General features: G+C 41.0%; 1 protein-coding gene across 1 annotated transcript in view; it reads left to right on the top strand.

The window, feature by feature from the left end:
- STAB2 (stabilin 2) overlaps nt 1–25,833 on the top strand; it is an 85,689-nt gene that overhangs the window by 9,582 nt on the left and 50,274 nt on the right. Inside the window, exons 5-22 of the mRNA XM_074163198.1 lie at nt 1–70; nt 2,429–2,524; nt 2,829–2,954; nt 4,955–5,151; nt 6,058–6,191; nt 11,280–11,413; nt 13,241–13,323; nt 13,992–14,141; nt 15,426–15,569; nt 16,363–16,425; nt 16,518–16,637; nt 17,130–17,183; nt 18,359–18,439; nt 19,403–19,555; nt 22,540–22,602; nt 23,409–23,492; nt 24,691–24,777; nt 25,295–25,406. Of these exons, the coding sequence (XP_074019299.1) occupies nt 1–70; nt 2,429–2,524; nt 2,829–2,954; nt 4,955–5,151; nt 6,058–6,191; nt 11,280–11,413; nt 13,241–13,323; nt 13,992–14,141; nt 15,426–15,569; nt 16,363–16,425; nt 16,518–16,637; nt 17,130–17,183; nt 18,359–18,439; nt 19,403–19,555; nt 22,540–22,602; nt 23,409–23,492; nt 24,691–24,777; nt 25,295–25,406 (1,951 nt within the window). The remainder of the gene's footprint in view (nt 71–2,428; nt 2,525–2,828; nt 2,955–4,954; nt 5,152–6,057; nt 6,192–11,279; nt 11,414–13,240; nt 13,324–13,991; nt 14,142–15,425; nt 15,570–16,362; nt 16,426–16,517; nt 16,638–17,129; nt 17,184–18,358; nt 18,440–19,402; nt 19,556–22,539; nt 22,603–23,408; nt 23,493–24,690; nt 24,778–25,294; nt 25,407–25,833) is intronic.

Below are 25,833 nucleotides of genomic sequence, written 5' to 3' on the forward strand. Positions count from 1 at the left end.
AAAGGCTTCGGTGGGACTGCCTGTGAAAAATGTGCTGAAGATAATTTATTTGGTCCTCACTGCACATCAGGTAAGTTGAAGCTTGCTTTATTGAAGTGGGGAAAAGAAGAAGAGTGAAAGCTGTATTCAGACACTATAAAATCCCAGTGAAATAGGTGTAGGAGGTTCTAAGGGTCTACCCTTAAGAGCTGCTATCTGCTTCAGGGAATGCAACAGGGAAAGAAAGTAGTCAGCTACTCAATTCTTTATTCACAGTGGGGCTGAATTCAGCTCAGGACTGTACAGACAACACTCAGTCTTGCGCTACATAAAGATCTTAATCTTATCTTGAATTTTTTTGTTATAGCCAACAGTGAAATAAATTAGGGATTAGAAACAACTGTATGTTCCTGCAGGTATATACCTCCCTTTCAGCTAGTTACCGTGTTATCCACTTTTCACCCTAAATTACAGATTTGCATTTATTTGATCTAAATACGGGAGGTTGTTATGGTACCTGAAATATCGGGTGGAAATATATCAAATGCATAATTTATAGTGGCTTACGGTGTTTAGGTATGTTTCTTAAACACATCTACAAACTGGAGCATCTGTATTAAGGTATTAAATACTCACGTGGTATTGAAATCAGTATATCTGACTCAAAAAAGACCATTCTGAATCAGGCCAAAAGTTCTTCTAGTCTAGCATCCCACATTGGAGGCCACTAGTTGATATGTAGGGAAAGAGAACAAGCAGCCAGAGACTGCATTCAAATTGCAGTGTTTAAAGGCTCCTGCCGGACCCATTCTCCATAAATTAGCTACCTTTCTTCCAAGTCCAATGCTGCTTTTGTTTCCACAATACTCTGTGCCAAGGACCTCCATAATTTAGTCAAAAGTGTGAAAAAAGATGAATTTGGTTTCATTTTGGTTTTACACTGGTAGATCATTCCATTGGTTGGCCATACTTCTATTATGAGAAGCAGGACAATGGATGGATCAGAGCTCTGTGCACTAATTAAAATGTACATGTACCACAAGTGTATATATTTGCATAATATTTTCCAGTTTTACCCATTTCTTAGTGATTTCTAGTATTTTATTTACCTTCCTGGCCCCTGAGCATTAAACAGACTCATCAGAACACTGCCTGAAAAAACGTACTAAAAAATGTCTCTTTTTTAAGTGGTAGGAGTTGTTTATCACTAAGTAAAACTCTTTTTGTTCCCTCAAGATCTACATAAAGTTACTTCTAAAAAGTCACGAATAGTCTTACTTTAAACCATTTGTGTTGGCCTTTCTACGCTAAGCCTACATCACTGCTGACTTAAAACCCCTTTTTCCACCAGCTGTCCACTGGATGCCAGTGTTGATACACAGAAATGTAACTGAGCCAACAATTTAATGAAAATAGGGTACTTGAATGGATTCGGTATCGTAAATGTAATTATTTTCTAAGAAGCTATAGGAGGACTCAACTGCATATTAATTTAAGCAACATTTTACACTTCAGCTTTCAGATATTTGAGCTCCTCCAAGTTTTCTAAGCGCATATAAACACTGCATTTGTGACTAACAGCTTTTCAGCAATACATTAGACATTTCTGGTTTTTATATTATGACTACTAACATAGGTAGAATGTTACTAATTAATTAGTGTAGGTGATTTGCATGAATACAGGATATGTTTGTAAAGGGAAGAGGATATACTACATCACTGCAACTTAAATATGAGGTCACCAATACGCCTGTATATCTTGGAGACTTTTCCAAGTGTAACTAAAGGGCCTTTTTAAAAAGCATCATTACCATAATTGAAACAGTTATGACTATAAAGCTTTTTAAGTATACTTAAGCCTTCATAAACCACTTATAAAATGGTCTCATAGTTGCCTGGACTCTGAATACAGCATCTTGTGCGCATACTGTCACAAGGTTTATAACCTGAAATGACAGAACACAGGAACAGGACCAGAAAAAAGCCTGAGACCTACACAGGATGTAATTATCCTTCTAAATAAATAAATAAATAAATTCTATTTTGGGGAGTGGGGGAAGGGGAAGTCACAAAACTCATCTCTTCTGCAGGTGAATTGAAGCCAAAATGAGTGATTTGTTAACAGTTGCAAAAATGGTCTCTATTACACTTTATATTCAATTTTGGCTCAAATTTTACAAGTTTTATGGTATTAGCAACTAGTCAGTTTGGTGTTTATAGCATGTGTCCTGAAGGTTTTCAGGCCCCAGGCTATTAACAGCCTGCAAAAATCAGTATGTTATTTACTGATGTAGGCAACTGCAAGTATTGATCTTCTCATTAATGGAAGCCTATAAATTCAGGGACTTGGCTGTTGTTGGCCCAGACACTATTTGCTATGGGTAACCACTAACGATGTCTTTCCGAACACCATTATTATTCAGTAAAGCCAACCCATCTCTCTATATAGTTTGCACCTGTGTTCATGGAGTATGCAACAGTGGAATTACAGGAGATGGAAGATGCACTTGCTTGTCTGGATACAAAGGGCTCAGCTGTGATCAGCGTAAGTGGACTGTTTTCTGTATAAGATATATTCAACAGCTCTGATGCAGTTAGAACTGGCAAGGATGGACGTAAAATTAATCTCAGGTTAGTCACTCTAGAGCAATCAAACATACACTGGACCTCAAACCCTGCGTGTGAGCTCCCATAACTATTGTCACCATTTCAGTTGCCAGAAAAATGATGACACCGATGAGATCAACGGTCTCTAAATCACGTGTTCTTTGAACTAGCAACTTGCAGAACTCAATGCCTCCTGGCACAGCGTGCAGGCACAGCTTAACCTGTCGTGCTTTGTCCCTCAGCAATAGCTGAATGCGAGGCCTTGCAGTGCCCTGCAAACTCCAGATGCACTGCCTCAGGCAAGGATGGAAGACAACTGCAATGCACGTGTCTGCCCAACTACCACGGGGATGGTACACAATGTGAACGTGAGTAATGTTCATGTCCACCAAGTTCTTTGTATACAACATCCTTGGTATTATAGTTCAGATATCGGGCGCGCTTTTGAACCAAATCTCACTATCTAGTTGTTCTTGGGTTTGCATCACAAAAGCAGTCTCATGTACAAACTGGATACCTTCAGGGTGAAACTAAACCCTAAAACGTGTTTCAGAAGCACATCAGCCCAATTTCTAACAAGCTTCAGTCTGTGCAACCAGACTAAGCTAGTAAACCCCCTTGAAATACATAGTATAGATACTGGGTCAACAGTGCTTACAAATCCATTCCTATCATGTCCCTCTGCTTGCTAAAGTTAAACCCCATAGTTTGCTTCCATAAAAATCAACAACAACCAAGGGCTTATATTTATTGAATATTCATCATATGGTGGCTCATCTTCATTACTGAACATAAACTCTACAGACAAGAAAGCTCATTTTAGCTTTCCTATTTTTCATGAAACAAAGCTAATAGTATCTCAGCTAGAGGTAAAAGTCTACCTTAAAGCTGTCTTCATAGGCTCCTCAACTTGCCATTGAGTGTTCAAATTAACTACACTACAAGAGTTCAGATTTTCTTTCCTCTACTCACATTATGTCTTACAACACCAGCTCTTCCTTCTAGACCAATTGCAATGAGGAAAATGGTTGTATCTGATGCTGGAAGCACTGTTTAGTAAATGTTGGCTTGAATCAGGCCACAAATACAATACTTATTATCCTGTCAAAAATATTTACATTCAATCCTTTTGGTCCTAACTATGGTGTCATTGTCTCTGAATCGGCTTGAACACCACCCAAGAGCAAGACATCAGAAAGTCACTCCTCAGACAGTTGTTGTTTTTCTAGTAGGCAGCATAGATAAGAGAGAGAAAAAAAAATTGCAGCAACCAGCAGAGGAGGATGCTAGTATCCCCACCTCTCTTGGGTTTTGTATTGATGCAGTCTATGTGGATGTTGCTCCTCTGTCCCAGGGCCTTTAGATACTGGGGTCATCTATGGCTTAAACCAGTGTCCTTTACTTTTGACTAGCTGGGAAGCAGAGGACAAACAGCTCAAGCACAGCTAAGTACATAAGTGAGGATAGTAGTCACTGCACCAGACTCTGCTTGGAGGTGACATTGCTTATGGTCAATTTGAGCATGTGAATATGTGTGTACATTCATGATTTCACAGCGGAACAGAAGAGGTGGTTTGAAAGAGTGAGGCTGAGAATTACCAACTCTCTCAGTCCCAGCTGAGAGGGAAAAAAGGGAGGAGGAGAGGGGAAAACAGTGAGCAGGCACCACCTTTTAGGTGAGTCCAGGGCCTGCCACCTTCCAGCTACAACTTGTGCTTGACTATATCCTAAACTGGACACAAAGGTTTGAGGTGTTCTCCAAGCACTGCTGAACTATAAACAAGGACAAACAATGCCATTCCTTGAAAAAAAAGGGCTCATTGAAATAACTAGTGAGCTTCCAGTCCAGTCCTGAAACTACAGCAGTGTGGAAGACTCAGCTAAAGCACTTGCTGGCCAGTTTTCAATGTAGCTGAATGGATGACATTATATTGTTTAATTACCGGAAAGAAAACAGCAAAGCCCTATTGTATTGAGAAATATTTTCCAACTGATCTAACACATGCTTAAAGCTTGTACAGACCTCATATCACCTATCTGACCTTCTCTGGTTAAAATCCACCAGAGAACAGAGAAATAGTTGTGATATTTTAATGAGCACATTACTTGTTTTAATCTGTTTATAATTCAGTTTGCCAAGTTAAGAGATCATTTCTGTTCAAAAGAAAACAGTTGGTTGCTACGTTAGTATAAATGCATTCCTCCCTTCTGTCTTCATGCCGTCACTGTACTTCAGACTTGGCTGTTATGGGAAGTTTAGTCTACCCAGGCTTTATTTGCCATGGGGGTGCTCTGGCAAATCCTCATCTTCAATTTCAGAACAGTGGAAAATAATTCATTTACTTCACTTTTTTTCCCCCCCCACAAGCTATCAACCCATGCTCTAAAAAGGTCTGCGATCCTAATGCTGACTGCATTTACCTTGGACCAAATCAGCACAAATGTACTTGTCGAGAAGGTTACAGAGGAGACGGTCAAGTCTGCTTACCCATAGACCCCTGCCAAGCAACATATGGGAATTGCCCTCCACAGTCTACCATTTGCATATATGACGGTCCAGGAAAGGTTAGTGTTGAGCGGGTGCCCCAGACATTTCCTCTGTCAACTACCTAGGAAGGGATTAATGCTTTCTCTCCAAAAAGAAGCCACAAAGGTATGGAAAGAGGCCTCAGGGAGGCCAAGCTCTACTCCTAGCTTTGGCATAAGCCCTGACAGTGACCAGGAGTGAGTCTCTTTACCTCCCTCTCTAGGCATCTATGTGGTGCTTTCCCCTCTGAAAATGGAAATGGCAATAGTGTTCTTTTTTCTAGAATATTTTGGCTCAGATTTGCCTCCCCAAAGTGAAGGCACTGAAATGAAGCTTCTCCCAGTTAAGTTTTCTCTCTCTGACCACAGGGGGCTTGTAGGAACAGCAGGCTCTTTACACAGGTACTGCAGATAAATGCCTACAGTGAATGTATTTAGGAAAGAAGTAATCTGGGTCTTTGAAAAATACTAAAATGAAAGGCACCATATAAAGGCTGCATATTATTCACAGTCGGGAACTGGCTCAGGTTTCTGTGAAAAGCCAAAAAGGGAGTCACTTATCCAGGGTTATCCTGTGGTTCACGTTCATATAAGTTCTGAAATGCCTCACTCATTAATAATGTGTGTTAGCACTCATTTTGGGAGGCAGCAGGCTATGAGAACAGAGGTAAGAAATCTGACCTACCCACACAGATTTTAAATGTTTTCTGGTCACAGAAGCGAATCTAAAGGGCTTTATCTGAAGGAAATTTACCTGAAAGTCAGTAGTTTTCTGGAGCGGATAAAACCTAGAATTGAGTTGTATAAATATGGATAAGCTTTATACTTGCATCTGAACTCACCAGGTGATTAACTAAGGCTTTGGAACATCACTGTCTTTAAACCCTAGTTCCAGAAAGCATGATGTGCATGTCTAATTTTTCCTCTCCCATCCTTCTGATTTAGTCCCACTGTGAATGCAAGAAGCATTATACAAACTTTGTACCCGGGAAAGGATGCAGCATGACAGACATCTGTGAAACAAACAACACCTGCCATAAAAAAGCTAAATGCTCAATGGCTGCACCAGGACAGATTACGTGAGTCTTTTTGCTTATTAAAGCTTTCATCCAGTTTCTCCCTCCTCCCCCTCATATACAGATTGCTAGAACAAATCTAGTGGATGAACACCTCCTGAAGTCACCATTAATGGTTTCTCTATCAAGGACAAATTACAAGATTTAATGGGGTTAAGGTCAACCAATTAGCATCATGTTTGATTTCGTCAGTCCAATTGCTAACATCTACTAAGTTTTATTTTTATAACACTCAGAGGTCATTGCTACACTAGTAAATAAAAAGGACCAAGACCTCTTTTCTATTCCTCAGGGCAAGCAGCATGGTCTGGCTCACAGCTAAAGTCTCTGGCAGAGGTCCTCTGGCAGAGGTCCCTGGCACAAGCTACACCTTCAACTGTGCCTGGGCACTGCCTGGGAAAATGCTACTTAGTGTGGGCCAGAAACATGCCAGGCAGCATGCTAAAAACTAATCAGCATTAATTATCATGGGACAGCGCTGGAGCCCTGTCTATTTTTAGTATACTAACACTAGGGAATCTGACCTCCCTGCTGTGAAAGCAACACCAACCTCGGCAGATTCCTTAAAGCCTTGAGACAAACACATGGGAAACTGCAAAACCTCTGGCAGAGTTTGTTTTCCTGTACAGAAATTTGCTATGCAGATCTTAGGAGGAAAGTCACTTTTAATACTAAACTTAACAAAGCTATCTTAAACTAAACAATTTGGATTACATGTTTCTATAGCCCAGCGATGGCCAGTACTGGGTTTAAAGAGCTGTCCCTGAAATGCTAGTTTTCAGCAGCTGAGGATTTGAATGTGAATGTAAGTTGGGAACACATTATTATCATATAGATCTATACAGACAGAAAGCGTTCACTCAGGAAAGTATTTTTGTTGCTAGTTCTTGCTTCATCATGCAGCTTTCTCTTACAGTATAATATCAACATCACTTTTGTGCAAACTACTGTGCATTTCAAACAAGTTTATCTAGAATATCCCCTAGTTCATTTCTAGAGCGTCCTATACTACTCAAACTGCACTTAGTGTCTACTTACACTATACTTACTATAGTACAGCATAGTATACTACTGTACTGCACAACATGAGCTGAAAATTAAAATAAAATTCCACATCACTTAAATCAGGACCTTTCTTTCCCAATTTGTCACTTGCAACTCAATTTTCAACAGCTAAGGAAGTTTTGAGACTTTTACAATGGGAAAATTAAAAATTTATGACTGGGGCAGAAACAAGCAATCCGAATGTTTTGTACATCATTCATTCAGTGACTTCTAATGGCAAAGACAAATACAGAAGAAAGGAGAGATTCAAATCAAACTAAAACTATCTATTTGGCAAAAAATTAAAACTCTACTGAACAGTTTCCAATTAAGGAAAATCCATTTATGAAAGAGGAACTTTGCAAAGAAAAACATTGATTGGTAAATGTGGGCACAGTAAATTGCTTCTGATAAGTGACAGACACTGTATTTTGGCTGTATCTCAGATTTTAAATGTATTTGGGAGGGCTTGTTCTGGTGGATTTTTTTACTTCTTCTAAAACACAAAGCTGTAACAAAGGCCACAAACCTGCATTGCTTCCTTTCTTCTGTTTTTGATTTTGTTTTCATTAAAGACGCAATTGCACTGCTGGCTTCCTCCATATAGAGTCACTTCTACTTTCTCCAGAATCAAATTATCTGTACCGAAATAAATCTCTTATACAGACAAATATGTAGAAAAGACAACCATTTAGTTTGTGAACATAACAATCTCCTGGAAAATCAAGATTTTTTCTGTTCCCATATATATCTTTCCTGAGTGATTGCTGACACTTTCTATGGCATTACTTCAGCACAGTAATTATGTTCACCCTTGCCCAGAAGCTACAAAGCTTCATCTGGTGCAGAACTGCACTGCATATTAGACCATAACCTCTTTGTTTTCTGAGCAGAACTAGCTTTCCCTTGGTTAAACTCAATTATTTGCTTTTTTAATCTTACTCTTATTTTTAATCTATGTCTTCTATGTGGAAATTAATAACTTCATAAACCAAAACTCTATTATACAAGTTTCAGGTAAAATGGAGACAGAAGGCTGAGCTCCCCTTTTCTAGAGAGACACAATTCTCTTCCCCCTCCTGGGTAAGCTGAAGTAGTGACAGCTACCATCTTTTTCAGTCCTGCCTGTACCGTCCATGCAGCATATCATGAAAACATCAAGCAACTAAGTTTAAACAGTGCAGTATGGTTTGTTGTACAGCTGTTCCTCCACAGAGGCACCCAGCCTGTACAGTACACAGTGCATTCAAAGCAAAACTTACGCAGCATGAGTTGAAAACCAGATCCTCCAGACAAAGCTAAGACAAAAGTAATCTGCTCAGTCACTCAGCTGGTCCTTCCCAAGCCCAGCCACACAGAGTAAATTACTCCATCAGAAGTGATGAGGGGACAGACAGGTTGAAGGGTTCAATCCCATGCAGTAGGTGCTAACCTCTAATTGTTAAATACTTTCCTTTGGCAGTCAAACCCAGACCATGTTACTGGACACCCACTCAGTTGTAAGCAATATTATCCTCAGAAACGAAATTTCAAACTACATAGGTATTTCTGCAGTTCACTGTGCCCCTGGAAATGATAGCCAAAAAAATTACTATGTTTAACCACCTGCTTCTTTATGACCATTTGCTGAAAAAGAGAGGAGAGGTATATTTTGAAACCTTGATCTGATTTGCGCAATATTTCAAGGGTAGGGTTTTGGGTTTTTTTCTCCTAAACTATTCCTCAGCTCCTTTGAAGCCTCAGTTGTTTTCTTCTTTGCTCAGAACTGAAGGGTGCTGTCTACATCAATACAGCAATTTCACCCTATCAGAAGAAAGGGATCAGCTCCCAAGGAGTAGCAGGTCCTCCCTGACAGCACTAAACCTTTTTTTCCCCAGCTCCAGAGTCATACCCTCTGCCCAAGAGATCCCCTTAAAAAGAAGAGGGCTCACTATCAGAATCGCATCATAAAATTTTAAGATACTTTTAGACTGCTATTTTTACCCAGGAGCAGGAGTCAAAGCTTGCGGTTCTTGGCCAAAATCCCAGCACCCCCCTGAGTCTATATGCAGCCCCCCAGACTGCAGGGACTGTGGGGATTTTCAAATATTGTTATCACCAGAGAAACAGCTATGATAGAGACCATACGTGGGAAACAGGAGAGGATTTGGCATCAGGTTGATACTACTGTGGGGTGTGAGTGGCAGATGTGTGTTTGTAACAACCAGCACATGCAAATGATTAGGTCATTAGTTATATAAAGAACATCTTTTGCTTGCATGGAACATTGCAATGTTCCTTCTCTAATGATGCCTTCAGAAAAAATATGCAGAGAAATGAATCATTATGGATAGGGCTTATACGAATGCTGAACATGCTGGAGACTTCATTAGGAAAGGCACTATTAAAAGCCAATGTTTGGCAACACATACCATACAGTTGTTTAGCCTCCTAAATATAGTTAGGGTTTCTTTCTGTGCGTGCTACATGTTGACAAGCATCTACTTTAATTTTAGCACTGAAGATGAGCAAATGACTGAGCTGACACCCCCAGCCAATCTCCAAGGAGCAGCCAAGCAGGGGCTGTTTTTCTGAAGGCTGCAGCAGAAAGAGAAGAGATTGGCAAATCCAGCAGGCATTGATGGCCCCTCACACTGAGGCAGGCTTAAAGAGTCCAGATTTTTTAGAAAGTATTAACCACCTCTCCTAGTGAATAGTCAGGCTGACACAAAGTTACGGCACACGCAAGTCCTAGTTGCTCTTTGAAACTCACAACCCTTTGTACCCATCAGCACCTAATAGCAAGCATGTGTCAATCATGTTGACAATCAACAATTTCTTCCCCACCTCTCTTGCGATGCTGCGGTCTTTCACGGCCATAAGATTCAGTTTTCATGAGGTGCATTCCCTCCCTCATAAGACAGAAAACGTAAGACTGAAACTTGGGGTTGTTCTTCCATAAATTTCCTTCAGATTTTGCCTCAGCTACTTCAAATGCAGCACATCCCAAGGCAGTGAGGACATTGAGCCCACCTTGAGGCACTGTCACTCTCATGGGCACCGCAACCTGAGCCTACTTTGGACATATGTAGGACTGAGTCAACCACACATCACTAACACCTCTCACAGGCTGCAGTTCCCAGGGCACAGCCAGGGTGTTACAGATGAATGCTATTTCCAGTGCAGAAACAGCAGAAGCATAAATTTGAAGAAGCATGAGAATTTGTGCTTCAGCAGCTTCAGAAACAAAGATAATGTTAAAGTAGCAGTATCATTGCCCAAAATTGTTGTGTTATTTAAAGGGCAGGGTAACAAACAACCACTTTGTTGAAAGGATTGACACCACTGCCTGCCTTTTTCTACCAGTCCCATAGAGCTATCACATGGATAGACGAACTGCCATCACTGCCTTCATACATAACTACCATTAATCCTGCAAAGTCCCATGGAGCGAGTCAGGACTTCACACAACCACCTCCCCACCACAAGGGTGGTAACCCCACAAATTTCTTCACTGAAAGTGTTATCAAGCATTGGAACAGGCTGCCCAGGGAAGTGGTGGAATCACCATCCCTGGAGTATTTAAAAGATGGCCAGACATGGTGCTTAGGGACATGGCTTAGTGGTGGTCTTGGCAGTGACGTCTTGATCTTGATGATCTTAAAGTCCCTTCCAACCCAGACAATTCTATGATTTACACTGTAGCCTCTCCTTGCCCACAGGCAGGCAGCCTCAGTGGCTTTCTGGGCTCCAGCAACCACAACATTTGGGGACCAGAGGCTGCACCACATCCAGGGGGGTCATGTAGCCTCCATTCAAAGAGGTCCTGCAAGACAGATGCCACCGCCTCCTGGCCTGGCTGACAGAAGGACATCACGTCAGACAAACAGCCACCAGGCTGCCTTACACACTGACATACTTCACAGCATGCAGAAGTAAAGATTAAACTGAAATGCATTGGCGCTTCCTGAAAATGCCTTCAGAGAAGCAATAGTTAAACACCTGGTGCAGAGCCTCGATGAGACCACAGAGCATCAGCACACAGCTAAAGTGATGATCCCTTCACAGGTGTACATGCCAAGGGGGCTCCGTGGGGAATGGGTTTGTGTGCTACGGAAACATCATGGAGCGCCTCCGAGACCTGAATGAAGAAGTGGGGGGACGGTGGCAGGGCAAGCTGACATCTGCCTTATCGCTCATGGGTAAGTGATCACACACAGAGTCAGCAACTGCCGGGTGGGTTGATCTTGCCCCTGATCTTCCCCCATTGCTCCCTGCTGCAGGAAGATGCCACTAACAGCATGACACAGCATACATGCTATTCCCCACAGACTCCTTTGGACCACCTAAAGCTGCCTTTGCTCCGCGTGTCATGCAATCAGCAAGAATTTCCAAGCAGAAATGCTAAACACATTCCCCCAACCCCTCACACAACATTTGATACCACCAGCAGGTTTTGCCCCGTAGTGGAATAAGTGGGATCATCTCACTTCTCCTCACTCCCTGCCCGCATTGATTTGGATAATTGAGATTTGATCTAGAACGATGCACAGAAGTCCACCAAAACCAAGCTGGATTCCCAGCTGGGTCTCTCTTCCCCAGTCCCAGCCATCAGCAGTGGTATTGCTTTCACCAGGAAAGAAGAGAGAGGCAAGAGTAAGAGACTTATCCCATCCATGGTCTCCAACACCCTCAGGACCCCTCACCAGAGCATCTCGGCCATAAGGGGGGGCATCTCCATGTTTCCAAACTATCTGCAGAGGTGTGATGGAGCCCCTGTCAGGGCTCACATCTTCTAGTCTTTCACAGTTATTACAGTCACCTTGTGAACAGAATAGCATAACCATCTTCATTATCTTCTGTTGAATGGTCACAGATTTGAGCTATGAGCAAACACTACTAGAATCAAGCTGGATCTTTGAGTTAAATTTTTAAATATGAAAAATTTCCTCATTTAATATAATTTGGTCAGTCCTTTCACTGATCCCAGTGATTAAAATAAAGATCCTGAACTCCTAACCAGAACAGAGTAAGAATACCCCCCAGCTGGCCAAGGACAAAGCCTTGCAGTGACTTTCACATTCAGCACTGAAGACCAAGATCCATTGCCTCAGCACTGAGAGCTCAGTTGCAGTTTCTCTGTATGTTTCTCCTTACGTGTCTGAAGAGCATCTGACGTGCTGGGCACCACTATTTGTTAACAACAATCCAGATTTTATGTTCTTTGGTTAAGTTTTCAACATAAATGGGCCATTTGATTTACTAGCCAGAAGCTACAAAGACATTAACTGCACAGGTTATTTTACAATCCATTTACTCCAAATGAAAGTCTTTCAAAAACTAAGAAAATACAGCAGAATAGTCCACATTGTTTTGTAAGACAGCATATTAATTTTGAGGAATATTCTCTCGTACAACATACCTATAACTGTAAAGATGGTTTTAGTTCTGATTTTAAGCCTCTGGAAAAACAGCTGAATGAGAGAAATATTTAATGCCTTCAGCTACACAATCAGTGGTCTCATACTGCTGTCTTGGAAACAGAAATACCATCTGTGTAGCAAATGAACTTTAACTTTCAGTGCATCAGCTTTTATTACCAGCTATGCATTTGCTGATATTTGTACTACCAGCAGGTTATCAGCAGCATATCCCTCACACCATGAAGACTGAATTGATTTAAAGCAGGAGGCCATCTTCCTGTAAAGACACATCTCCAAAGATACACTGTTTTCATGTCCATCATCCTGCTCTGCATGCCTCAGAATCCAGGGTTCCAGAAGCATTCTGGTTTGCCTCATCCTGTGTGAAATATGCAGCAACATCTGGATTTCACATCCCATCTGCCTCTCATCTTTCAACAACTCGGATTTTAGAATCTTAAACTAACTTTTAATAATCACAGATAGCGTACTTTCTTATTCTGCCCTTACATAACTGGCACAGATTACACAGTCTCTTCCTCCAATGAGCTTTTCAATACACATTTAAACTCTGTTTTTTTTTTCCCCCCTCTCTCTCCTCATAAGAAAATGTCTATGAATGGCCACTGAGTACTCTGGGACCATTTACCGTGGTTGTACCGACAAACAGGGGCCTCAAAGGTACAAATGTAAGTAAACAACAGAGAGGGTTTTAAACTGAGAGGGATTTAGCTCTTTCAGAAATCTCATTTGTGTTAAAAGTGTTTTGATTTAATAGATTCAGAAGAACTTTTTGCTCTAGTACACTTCTGGATACATTTAAATATAGGAGCCAGAGACTGTCTTTTTCCTACTTGAAAAAAAAGCGAAATAATTTGGCAAGTCAGGGTAGAACAGAGTCATGCCTCAAGTAAATTCTGGATTGTCTTACATGCACATGCTCAAGGGTTTTGCGCTTAGTTGAGACGGGGGATGAATGAAGATCTGCATTTTCAGCAGGGAGGCCTACAGGTCACCTTTTATGTAGTTTAGTTTAAAAAACTAAATACAGTTTAGGTTTAGTTTTTTTAAAAAGTCACCTGATACGCAAGTGGTGAGCATCCATTACCCTCCACTGAAGTCAGGACAACCCTGGAGGCACTTACTTCTCATTCAGGGACATAAGGGTGTGATCTGACCTGAACTGAAACCAAGAGAGGCCTCCACTTGGTTCAGAGCCTATCACCTGACTTCAGAAGTAAACATATGATTTCAGAATGTAACAGCTAGAGGGAAATAAGCATTCACCATAAGTTTATTATTGCTTTTTTAGATGAAGCCTGTATTGAAATAAGTTTCTGTTCTTTTGCTCTTCTAGATAAAGGATCTGCTGAATAATAAACAGAAAGCACAGCACTTCGTGAAACTCCATGTAATTGCTGGTCAACTGAATACCAGTAGCTTGAATAATACTAACATAATATATACTTTGACTGGAAAATCAGGAGAGATATCAAAGGGAGAAAATGTAAGTGGCCTTCCAGCCTACCTCAGCAAGAATACTACTCTCTGTTCATTCAACAAGGAGTATGACAGGTCTTTCTGAAGTGAGACGTCAGGTTGCAGATAGCTGCTGGATTATGAAAAACCACAACTGTGGCCATGCATTACAAGGAGTTCAAGGGTAAACTTGAAACCTCACTGGCATCAAAGTTCCCACTAAAATCAGTGAAAACAAATATTACCTTTAGAGATGCATCACCACTGATTAACATAGCAGTCTTAACACAATATTTGCTAAAATTAAGTCATCTTAAATCTGCAGGTACAGTCAGCAGAGCTGGGGGATACATTAAAAGAGCCTAGGCGGAGGGCATACGGGGAAAGAAAAACCCAGAGCTTATGGTGGAAACCTGTGCCTACTGCTCAAGCAGAGGAAGCACCAACTGCACTGCAGATCCCACCTCCCACTGAGTATCAGCATCCTTTGAACGATACAGCATATAAGAGTCCACAACATAAATAAAATGCATAAAGGCCTTTTTTATAAAGGCAATTTATCATGAAAAACATGAAGTTCATCACCAGCCCAACTTGTTTGATGTCAGAAAACATCACAGCAGCCTGATACTATGGTTTAAAAGAATTGGTCTCTACAGCTGATTTACTAGATTTTACAATATAGAATTATTACTCTTGGTCCATTAAGTGTCTGTTAATGACTTGAGGCTATTTGAAAGCTGAAATCAAGTACTTGTGTTTTTTAGCTGATCAGTGGCATCTGAGAAGAGAGATCTATTTTATTGCTCTAACCAGTGGGCACTCCATTTGTAACAGGAAAATATCATTGCTGTCTGAGGCTGTTAGTTTCCTGCAGGCTTCAGTACAATGCAGAATCAGCAACATTTTGTTGTTTTAAATATACATATAATATAAGGAAATGGGTTGTAGTCCCTTAAGATTACAGGAGTTGACCCTTTCAGTACAATCACATTTTAAATCATTTCCTGGCAGACTTTTATTACTAGCAGTCATCAGAGCCTTTTTAGGTACATTGCTCTCCCCACAGGGCCTGTCCCTGCTTCTCTTCTGAATTTTGCTGTCCTGGAACAAAATAACACAGTCCCGATCCAAAGTCAAAGGAATTTTTTCCATTTCCTTGGTAAGCATTGGAAGCAACCTTTAGCCTCCCCAGATGTAAACAGCCCAGGGGTTGGCAATGGAAGGGGGTGTTAGACTTTATTCAACACGTACTCTCTCTGTTCTAATTCCATAATAAAGAGCTCACTATCCATTGCCTGGCTTCTTTCAGGATAATCAATTAAGAATTAGAATCCAAGGTGGAAGGAGAAAAGGAAAACTTTTGCAGGGAAATATTATTGCTTCCAATGGGATTTTGCACATTATTGACAAAGCCTTGGACAATGTGGAGCCAACATTTGAAAGCAGCAAAGAGGTGAGCTGTAAGCTATATACATGCAATGTCAGACTTTAAAATAGTTGCACGTTAATTAAACACAAAGGAGGATGCCTGACAGCAGCTAAACAAACTCTATTAAGCCACTGTGCATCAACTCAGAGAAGCAACATTCAAAGTGAAAGGTAATGACAGTTTCCACATCAAACAGACATCCACTCTTCTGCCAAGCTGGTCCATGGAGGATCGTGTTGTACTCACTGCATTTGAACAGCTTCCTTGGGAAACTGGCAGTCACAATCAGTGCATCTCACTGAATTCCAGAACAACATACTAAAAGGAGGGACACCTGGTCAGATATCAGGCAAGATTTTTATTCAAATCAGCAATCCCTCCCCACAAGAGGCTGCTATTATAAAAACTGGTAATTTTGGATGTTTTGGGTTTTTTGGTGCCCTGCTTAGTGTACTCCCTTAAGAAATCACTTATTTATATGGTGCTTTGGCAAATATTTTATTTCTTTGCCCTTTCTCATTGGGAATGAAGAGATAGTTACACTTTCTCCATACACACAGTGTTTGTATATTCTGTGACTACACATTATTTCAGTACAATGACAAATTCTAACTATAAACCAGCATAGCACCAGGACAAGAGTGCCATTTGGCTTCTCAGCCATTCCCAGACATCACCAGCCACCCAAGCAACAAGGAAATCCAAATGTATTCAATCTGTAATAACTGAGACTCAGTTATTCAAAAAGTGTCTTATAAGAATTGGCATTTATTCTATGATGCCCACTAAAATAAATCTTATTTTCATCTTATTTTAGGAAACCATAATGTCAGTACTTCAAGATAATGGAAGATACAGCCAATTTACTTCTTTGATAGAGGTAAGGATCCAGAAAAGCAATTCCATAAAGCTATTTTCAGATGTTCTTCAATATTAATATGCAATTTCACTTTTATTTTTAAATCAAAACAGAAAACTGGCCTGGGAATGGATTTACAGCAGGACAACAGACTTTACACAGTCTTTGTTCCAAGTAATGAGGCTCTGAGTAATATGAAAGCTGAGGCTCTGGATTACCTGCTTTCTGCAGAGGTAAAGTCTTTCTGTAAAGCAAATCTTTCTTAGATAGTAGACACACGTATAGGTATATAGTAGATGCAAACATACGTCCTTTTCCCATGTGCATCTAAACTAAGCTCCTGTGATCAGGGTTTAAACCATCTCTAACAGTTAAAGGTAACACCTAGAGAGGAATGGGATTTGGGATCTCCCATCCTATGAAGCGACACCAGTCCCCCACACCAGGTCCTCACTCCCCTGCTCTTGCCCCGCCAGCACAGCCCAGCCAGCCACACAGCAAAGCCCCAAAGCCTCTCCTGAGAGGTGTCACCCTTGGCAGGGACAGACAGGGAGAGCAGACACCACAGAGCAGGTTGCATGCCACAAGCTGAGCACCACCACTGACCCAGAGGTTTCTGGTGCACCAGCCAGTGATGCCTTTCTCATCTCCATGTCCTCTCACAGGCCAGGTTGAGTTTGTGTGACTCATTTTGGGCTAAAATGGCCTCTTTTCTGCTTGGGCAGGGTTCGTGGAAGCTGCTGGAGCTAGTGCGATACCACATCGTCTCTGACACTGAGGTAAGCACGTGTGGCTGCTTTATTGACCCAGGGGTGCAAGAGCATTTTCAAACCCTTTGCCGCTCTGAAGGCAGAGGTTTTCTAATAACCACCTCCACTCAGTGCTGCACAGCAAGGCTGCAAAGGACAGCTATGCCTCTGCTTTTACTAATGGTAGTCACATAAGGGGCACTAACAGAGAACACAAACCTTTCACCTCAGTGTCACTAATCAAAATAAAACCCTGCTAGGAGACATGGGGTAGTCCTTGAATCATGGCAAATTAACACTGTTGTGTCACACTAGCATGTTGCATGTAAGTAACTGTTTTCACTTTAAAAATATACCTTTTGGTGATGGGGACTTAGCCCAAGTGGGAAAAAGAAATGTATATATAATCATCCTGAACCTGAGACCTGAGGTCTTAGCCTGCTGTGGAGCAGGAACCATTGTCAGGGGGTACTGTCAGCTTGGCAGGGCTGCAGGAACAAATAGAAGGAAAAGTACTTGTTGCTACCAAAATCAATCTCTCTCTGAGTCTATTCTGCTAAGATTAGCCTTCTGTTTATCAAAGACAGGTGGTTTTGTCATCCTCTAAGCAACCCCCTGTTTTTTCCCTCCTTAATTCTACTGGAAACAAAGAGCAGAACCCAGGGACACCACCAGCAACTAAGGGTAGAGGAGACTGAAGCTCATCCCCTCCCCAACCCCTGCTGTGGGGAAGGAAGGATGTGTTTGTATCCTTAGCAAAAGGCCCTGCTCACAGCATCCACAGCAGAGGTCACTCCCAGCAAAGAGAGGGATCACAGGGAGTAGAAGCACAAGATCCTCATGTCCTTTCACAGGATATCTGCATTGCTGTTTCCACAGTGGTCTAAGGATGCAAACAGGGCTATTTTTAGGGAGAGTTGATAACTTTACTTAGACTGGTTGCTATAATTAAGAGAAAAGTTAATATCCCTTTGGGAAACAAGCTCTCCACATGCAGCAACCTGCAAGCTCAGTCAAAATTTGATCACTCTAACTTCATTACAGAAGCAGGTTAGTCAATGCAAGGCTGCCCACGTAGCTAGAGAAAAGCTGATGGGGTCATTCACTCACCCTAAAAAGAAAGGTGGTCCTTCTTGTGAAATCCATCTGGATTTGAAAAGAATAATGAAATTACATTTCTTTCAACCAATTTATATCCATTTCAGCTGGAGGTTGCCAGCCTCGTCTCAATAGAGCACATCAGAAGCATGGCAAAGCAGTTCATTCACTTTAACAAGACCAGCACCGTAAGTCAAAGGCAGCTCTCACCTGGGAACAGCTCTCTCTGACCTAGGCAACTATTTGCATGCAGGGGGAATAAAAAAAGGGAGGAGGGGGGACATTAGCAGAGGAATTTCTTACTATAATGAGGCAGAAATTAGCAACTTGCCATTCTCACCTACTGTTAGAATTTGGTATTATAAAGGATGCAGAGCAAATGACAGGCATGTAAGGACAGCCTGCAGTTTGTTTTTTCTTATGATTAGGCCCAGTCCAGGAATGATCCTCATTTATGCTCTGCCTAGTTTGAAAAAAAAACTATTTAAAATATTTTAAATCATTCTGTTATATTTGGGTTATTTTAAACACTTCTCAGTGCACACATAGATATTCTTTTATTCTCTTTAATATCATAGTCTCTGATCCTGATGAACATAGTGAACACATTTTTAAAGGGGTTAATTTGTCAGTACTTTTGCAAAACCAAACTTATCTGTTACATTAACATCCTTCTGTTCTTTGCATATTTTAGCCAAATATGAGTGTTCTGGAGAAGAGACGCACCTATAAAAATTCTTGTAAAGACAGAGCAGCTGCATGAGTAAATGCAGAAAGAATACTTTTCCTTTTCTTTTTTTTTTTTCTCCTGTGAATTTGGATAGATCTCAGATTCTCTCTCACTTCCCCCTCCCCCCTTTATCAGAGAGAGGAATGCTTATGCCCATTGAAATCAGTGCCTGAAGTCATCAGTAGTCTTCTCATTTTGGCCAGTCTTTTAGTCATCAGTTCCACAGGCTAACAGTGCAGTTTAAGAGGAAAACTTTAGAAACTGGTGTTGTAAACCAATATTCAAGGAAATGTGCAACAAGCTTGCATAACACAAGCATAAAAAATGGATAGTCAGTTAAAAAGTATGAGTAGAAATTCTTGAAATTATCAGAAATTTATATAAGCGACAAAAAAATTATTATTAATTTATTTTTTCATAGGGACAAGTCTTGGTGAGTGGAGAAAAAATGGAAGAAACAGATATTATTGCAAAAAATGGTCGCATTTATACCCTTGCGGGAGTTCTTATCCCACCCACAATTGTTCCAATTCTACCACATCGGTGTGATGAGACAAGAAGTCAAGTCACAACGGTAAGAGAAACCCAACAAATCAATAGCTATATGCTGCTCCATATAATGTGCTCCAGCTTCCTCTATACCGCTTTCTCTGATATTGTCCATAAAAAGGGGGGTATTTTTAGAAATTAATATATCAACAACACACATATACCTGGCTAGCAGTACTGCACAAATACAAATAATCTTTAAATAGGGAACTCATATAAGCATATCCTATACCACTTCAACTCATCTAGTTATTGCAGTAGCCCTTTAAATATGCTCTCGCTGGTCAAACTTTTTTCCTCCAGTTCTTAAATCCCACCTGTGCATACAAGTACCTGGTAAGTAGTGTCAAGTTCCCAGGGAAACAATTTTGGATCAATGATTTCATTTCTACTAAATATGCAGGGAAAGGAGCCAGTGAGTTAAAATATTACCATAATAATTTTATATTAATATATTAGAAATATGTCATTTTCAGAAGCCACAACTTCCCCTAGCCCTGCTTTTTTCCAGTTTTCTTCAAATTAGGAATTACAAAACTGTTTCATATTTCAAAGGGTGGATTCTGACATACCTTGTTCGATTTGCTAACAGGGTACAGGCCTTCACACTTGGTAACATTCAGATACTATTTCTGGTAAGACGACGAAGTATCAGACTGAGCTTTCAGTTTGCAGTGAGCGCGGCTCCCATGAGCTGCTACTGGACCATGTTCAAGCACATATCTGGGCCAGTAACAGTTCTGGTACAGTAATACACAACATTTACTATCTTAACTTACAATAGTCCAGAACACCACAGCCTTGAAAGAGGTTCCCAGCAGAGCTGGACACCATCAAAATTTAATGAAGAAAACACAAGAGCTGGCACTAAAGAACTATTACCTCTGGCAGTAACTACAAAGTGCTGTACGTGCAATATAATCATAAGCCAGGCAGAGCGCCGAGCCGCAATCGCCAATACAAAAAGCAATCAACACCTTAAAAATTCAAATTACACTCCAGTAATTTGAATTCCCTACCAGAAACCTACCTCTAAACCATGTCTGACATCGATCAATCCTAATGCAACACTATGAAAAGTTAAAGACAAAACAAATGGCATCTGTCACAAAAATTATTCCCCAAACTGAAGTTAGGAACTTTTGTCAGCTTTGAAAGCTTCATGCGTAGTTTGAAATATAGTTTAATAACCAAGGATTTAAGCAGAGCACTGCTAGCAAGGAGAATACCAGAGGGAGCAGTCCAGAGGGAGCTTTTCTTACCTGCCATTGTGCATCTTCATCACACTCGGAAAACAAGAGCAATGCCACCTTGTAAATACGACTTGTGGTACCACTGAAAAAGTGACAAACCTTGTAGGAACTGGCAGTTGTACACATCTAAAGATGAAGCCATTATGTGAAGACATACATAGCCACGTAAATGTACCTGAATGCTGCTAATAACCGCAGGACTCAATACCCTGCTCCACCTCCTCCCAGAGGTCATCACTCCCACAGCAGCCTGGTGGAAGGGAATATATTTCTATGCTTCAGACACGTCAGTACAAAGACAGTATCTTTATCTACTGCTGAAAATGGGCAGATTGCACCTTGCATGGGAGTGCAGACACATTTCCCTGTCCCCTCTCTGCAGCATGGCAGAGGGGAAAGACAGGATTCCCATCCTCAGGAAAAGGAGGGAGCAGGTACATGCCAATGGCTGAGACCACCCCAGGTGGAGAATTGGAGCAAAAAGGTGACAGAGTGGCACTGAGCAGTAGGGAGACAATGCCAACAGCAGGAAACACTTTCCACAGAAATCAAACAGAATTTTAAGTTCTAAAGGAGCAAAGAGGCACTTGCAGGGATTTTCAGAAAGGCAAAAAAAGCTAAAAGCCTAAATCAACTTCAGCCATAACTACACAGCTTATCAAAGAGCTTCTACAATGCCCAAGTGTGTTCGCCAAAATAAGTCTGACCCACAGACCTCTAAAACATGATAGTGGCATTGATACCTCAACTATTTGATGCACAAATGGTTTTGTACATCTGGTCCTTTATTCCTTTAAGTGCTGAACAACATGAGAGACTACTAAATCCAAACCAGTACCTGATTCTTTCCTCACAGTTCCAGTGATAAATCTGTGGGGAAAATGTCATAATTCAGGTTCACAGTCACTTGTCCACTGATTATGACACACAGTGAAGTAACACATTGGGTGCCAGCTCTAGGATTTATTCTAACTTGGTTGAAACACAAGGCATTAGCAGTCGTGAGCAACACAGCTTTGACAAACTCCATATCCACATACTGAAAGGCTCAATCTCTCTGAAGTTATTGCATGTTGAGCCTGACAGAGGACCCACCTTTAAAACTGACATTGGAGTTTATCATCTCCTCAGTGCTGTAATTCTCAGTCTTTGTCACCACCACATGGTGATAAATTAGCTAGTGGGGAAAGGCAAGCAAAACGTGAAGACGTAAAAACAGTTGTACACTGTTGGATCACAGCAGAGTACAGGATCTATGACACGGAAGCAAACAATATTTTTCACTCCACCACCTATACAGAAGACAAATTTCTGTTCACGCTGTCTACATACAAGACAACTAATTTGTGGTCTTCCTAGGAAGAAATAAAAAAATTCTCATAGAAGTGTACAGACTGCACTAGACCCTCAGAAAATATTAATTAATACATTATACTGGGTTGAGCAAAGGAAGCCAGTGCATATGTGTCCGTACTTATCTTCTATTTAGGAAGCTGCCAGTTCTTTAAAAGAGGGGAGTAGGGAAAAGACAAATGAAGATACAAAGAGTGGGGTGGAAATGAACAACTACTCAGCAAAAATCAGACTCCACAGATATAGCCCTGGTACTGCTGTTGGGTTACAGACCCATGCTGTGACAGTTAAAAGTCATAGAACAGACGTACTTAAAATTTACAGGGTACATCACCCATAAGTATGCATCTCAGTAGTTGGTATAACGCCTTTTCAACTGACTACCCTTATTGTTTCCATCTAGGGTGTCTGTTCAAGTTGTTTATCACATGCTTTGGCTCCATGTCCACAGGATTCAAAGCCCATTGTAAGTGACATTTCTTGACAGATTCCTTGGTTGTATGAAATGCATGGAGGGAAGGGGTCCCCATACATTAATTACTGCTCTCCTAATATAGTGAGCAAAAGAACCAGATATGAATACAGGAGACTGCATAAAAATACAAATACAGATGGTACTTTAGTCTCTTTTTAGCAATGACTGAAGCATCAAGTAATTTCAGCGTTATTTTGTTTGCTGTTGCAAGGTCCCTCATAGACTTCATAGAAGCTCTGACTCTTTTGTCAGGTAAAGACCTATTTAGGATAGGCTTCAGCAGAAGAGATAGAGGAGCATGAGAATTGCTATGGTTATGCTTTGAGAGTTAGTAAACAAAAAACAGGAGGGATACATTTAAAATAGACCTCACATCTGTTAAAAATTTCCTTTTGATTAAGCATCCTCCCAGAAGTAACTCTCTGCAGAAGTAGCTTCAGAAAGGATTGAAAAAAATCTTCATCTGCTTTGCATCTAAGAGATGCATATATAGCTGCATGTTTCTCCACATACAAAACTGAAGTCTAGGTACCACAGGAATTTTATTCCCCTTGTTACAAAAATTCAAAGGTAGTTAGTCCTATACACCATATTCAGTAATAGCCTATATGCCATTATTCAGTAATAATGAAAAGAAAGCTTATATTGTGAAAAAAAAAAAGAATTAATTTTTTAAATGCAACACTATAGCAAGTTGTTTTCTGTTCTCCAGTTAAATTATGTTGCGATACTAAGACTGTATCACAGACTGCACATTGCTTAGAAATACTAATGCTTCCATTTTGTGCATGTTCCAGCCTTTCTCAAAACGGAGATGCATTATTGAAGGCCCAGCCTTTCAAAAAACTGGCTGTACTAGATCCTGCAATATAACAATAAAGGTACAGAGTTATGGTTTCTTCAGGGGAAATGTACATAAAAGTTTTCCAAAATATTGTCTTTTTGCATTGTGACCCTTCCTTTTGGAATTGAGATATGTTTTGTGATGTCCATGTAGTTTCCGTACCCTTCTACGGGGTTCTGAGAGGAGCTACTGTAAACCTTAGAGCAAAATACCAGGTAAATTCCAGCAGGGTTTTTTAACTGGCATATGATGTTGACAACACCACCCTCATACTCTGTAACTCAGGAGTTTTCACATAAGACTCGAAGCCCAAATGTTGTCATTGCCCCACACAGCTTCACCCACAAAGAACAGGGCAGCTTGGTCCCCCCAGGTCCCACCACCTCACACAATAATGTGTAACAACAAATGGGAAATGCTCCCAAGAACATCACTCTCCACTTGCTCTGCTTGGCAAGCCTAGTCCTTGCAGAATTCATTAGCCCCTGAGAAGTACTTACACTTTTCTGTCTCCTGGAGATCCTAAGCAGGCTTCTGCATTTTATGATCACCATTAATTAACAAGCAGACAAGTCCACAAATTGGTAAACTTTGAGAGTCTTTTGCTAATTCCCATTTCCTTTGAATCATACATGTAAATGAGGGTTTTCTTCCTAATACAATTTCTGTTCTCTTGATAAATAAATGGATCCAGCAGCCAATTCATGAATAAAACAAAAGATGCAGCAGAGAAAAACATTTAGGGCTGTGTAGTGGCTAAATCCCACACTGGTGCAGAGGGGAAGGAGGAAGATCAAAGCAGCGTGTCTAGCTTTCACAGCGTCTCCCTGGGGTAAAACACGTCTTCGAGTTCCTGATGTCAAATGCAAAGGAGACTGCCTGCCTCTGAACCGCACTGCGCTCCCACTGGCAAGTATGAGAGTGCGCACAATACAAGCAGACACACACAGGCACGTTCGTAACTGGTGACAGGGCAGGGATTTCTAACACCAATGAGTCTGATAAGAACAAGGGAAGGATCTCATGGTCTGTGCATCCCCTTCTTCAACTGCCAACGCTCCTCCTGATTTCAACAATGCCATTGCAGAAGTGGTTCTGGTTCAACACAAACTTTTTAAGAGCCAGCTACCTCTACGGGCCTTTGCCAGAGGGCCAAAGCAGGATGAAGAGTTGTCTTTTGTGCACTGTCTTCATACTAAGGCACTGGAACAGAGGATATGTGCTTTATTTCACAGGAACCAAAGTGTTGCAAAGGCTTCTTTGGCCCTGACTGCAGTCCGTGTCCAGGAGGTTTCTCCAAACCCTGCTCAGGAAACGGGCAGGTAAGCAGAGCATCTGGCAGCACCCTGTACTCCCATGCGGGGAAGGACAGGCTGCGTCCCAAAAGCCCCTAGAGCACTTCTACATGAATGTTAGGCTCCACAAGAGCTGCACCCTCCATTTATTTCCAGTGGTGGCAGTGAATTTCAGGTTCAGTTATATGGAGGAGGGAAAAATGAATCTGTCTCCTCTCAGATGTCCAAATTACAGGTTTCTGTGGTTCTAACACAGAGGACACAGGCAAAGCTGGAGGTGGGTGACCCACTCTGATACTTTCACTTTGCACAGCACAAGGTAATAATCCGGTTTACTTTTCTCACTTGTTGCAAAGGAAGGTAGAATATACAGCAGCAAAGTACAAGCACAAGGAAAGCTTTTGCTTTGAAACACCTTTTTCATCAAAGCTAAGTTTCTTCCTGGTATTACAATTGTAATATGGACAGACACATAGTCTCTTCTCTGGGGGAAGGATATTTATTTCAATTCATACACAGAAGTCAACTCTCTTCGATTTCACAGTGCATGGATGGCCTGGGTGGAAATGGGACCTGCATTTGTGCTCAGGCATTCCAAGGCTCACACTGTCAGTTCTGCTCAGACCCTGGCAAATATGGACCTCGGTGTGATAAAGGTAAGTACAGACATACTTTCCCAGCCCAAGAATACAGGATATTTCTTTTGAACTCTAGTAATGTTAAAGTAGGAGTTAACTTCTTGCTAAAGAGTCTCTACAAAGGATGAGCAAGATCTCTCTAGAGGGTATTTTCATTTCATATTTCAAAAGAATACATAGTAAGCCCAGAGTCAGTGAAAAATCTTCTCACTGACTTAATTTGGCTTTCCACAGGGGCCACTGCTTGCTTTATATTAATTTATTGTTCTTTTCATTTCTGTCTCCCTCACATAAGTAATTGAAAAATAAAATCTTTGTTATTCCATTCCCATCTGGTATTGCAGAACAGAACAGATTCTGCCTGCAATGACAAACATATGTAATCTAAGAACAACTAGATCTATAAACAGATTGTGTTTAGGGCCACTCAATAACCATCCTTACA

This window comes from Numenius arquata, chromosome 2 (genome assembly GCF_964106895.1).
Source record: "Numenius arquata chromosome 2, bNumArq3.hap1.1, whole genome shotgun sequence".
Lineage (NCBI taxonomy): Eukaryota > Metazoa > Chordata > Aves > Charadriiformes > Scolopacidae > Numenius > Numenius arquata.